Genomic DNA, 1536 nt, shown 5'->3' on the forward strand with positions numbered 1-1536 from the left:
AGGATTTAATAAAGTGAAATTTTTATTATTTTAATTTATTTTTTTCATTTTATATATTTTATTTTATTTTTTTTCCTTTTACCATGATTTACAAATTATGGGATAACTATCAAAAATCAAAATGATGTTGAAATAAATGTAGTAAATTTCCACTAGGAGTAAACAACCCTTTAAAGTGGCATTTCTTGTCTTTATCCTCCTTCCTATATTCATTGTTTACAATAAACTAAGTGTATCACCCCATAAAACAGGGGAACTTCCCTGGTAGTATTTCATTATAAAAACCACTAAACCAGCAACTGGAATTTAAGCCGCCATAACAAGTCTATAAAAAGCACACTTATTTCCTGTCTTCAACAACTCAAAAACAAAACTCAAAGAGAAAAAGAAAATGAGTACAAGAAAATGGGGAGTAGCAGCAAGTATTGCAGCAGTAGAAGCATTGAAAGATCAAGGCATTGCAAGATGGAATTACCCAATTAGATGTCTTCATCAACATTTCAAGAATAATATCAGATCTTATTCTCTGCCTAAGAAGATTTCTGCTCCATCATCTGTTGCTGTTTCCAACAAGTTTAGAGATCAAAAACTGAATAAGTCGGAGGAATCTCTTAGAACTGTTATGTTTTTAAGCTGTTGGGGTCCTAATTAGTAATTAGTCCTCTTTTTTTTTTTTTTTTTTTCCTTCAAATTTGGTTTTGGACTGATCTTGTACATAAACTAGATTTATATCAGTGTTTTGATCGAATTTTTGGGAATTAATCTTAATTTTTGCCTTTTTACTTTTATTTTTTCATTTTCTTCCGGATTGATTTAATTCAAAATTTCCAAATCAAATTAGATCCAATTGACTGGTTTTACCAGCCGACATCCAAGTTTGTGGAATGATTTTACTGCCTTATACTAAGATAGGAGGAAAGGTGACCGATCTTCCTTCACCGGTGAAAATCAGAAATATTCTACTTTGGATTAGAAATTTTTTGTTAATTGACGAAAATATTGCATACTCGTGTTTGATTGGCTTACCAGTCATGATAATTATACATGTTAGTATGATATAGTATGATAATTTGTAAATCACCATATAATAATAAAACTAAAAATTTTAAATTAAAATTATAAAATTCTCATCCTATTAAATGTAATCTCATAAAAATTATTTATGAATTTTTCGTAAATTACAGTTATATCGGCTCTGGTATCAATTATTAGACTTATCAATGTAAATAATCCATATATTAATATGATACTATCCGTACAAATTTATTTTTGCTACTTTTCAAGAGGCTTTCATACTAATTAGGAGGTAGAGCTTATATGGTTATCAATACTTTTCTATATTTTAAATGTGTAACTTGAAATATACCGTGGATCTAGAGTAACAAAACAAAGAGGAGTAAGGGAAGGAATTTTTATGTGTACGGAAAAATTCAAGCTATTTTTATTTCAACGAATTTTAGTACCTTAATAGTTAATACTTTTTCCGTTTTAATTGCAACGTTTGCTTTTTCATGCAATTTAGGATTTTACCTAAAA

General features: G+C 28.5%; 1 protein-coding gene across 1 annotated transcript; it reads left to right on the forward strand.

Moving 5' to 3' along the window:
- The first annotated feature begins 251 nt into the window (after positions 1 to 251).
- On the forward strand, positions 252 to 788 carry LOC130807294 (uncharacterized). The gene has a single exon (XM_057672448.1). The coding sequence runs from the start codon at positions 392 to 394 to the stop codon at positions 650 to 652; it is 261 nt and encodes an 86-aa protein (XP_057528431.1). The 5' UTR covers positions 252 to 391; the 3' UTR covers positions 653 to 788.
- Positions 789 to 1536: the final 748 nt, after the last annotated feature.

Source organism: Amaranthus tricolor, chromosome 3 (genome assembly GCF_026212465.1).
Source record: "Amaranthus tricolor cultivar Red isolate AtriRed21 chromosome 3, ASM2621246v1, whole genome shotgun sequence".
NCBI lineage: Eukaryota > Viridiplantae > Streptophyta > Magnoliopsida > Caryophyllales > Amaranthaceae > Amaranthus > Amaranthus tricolor.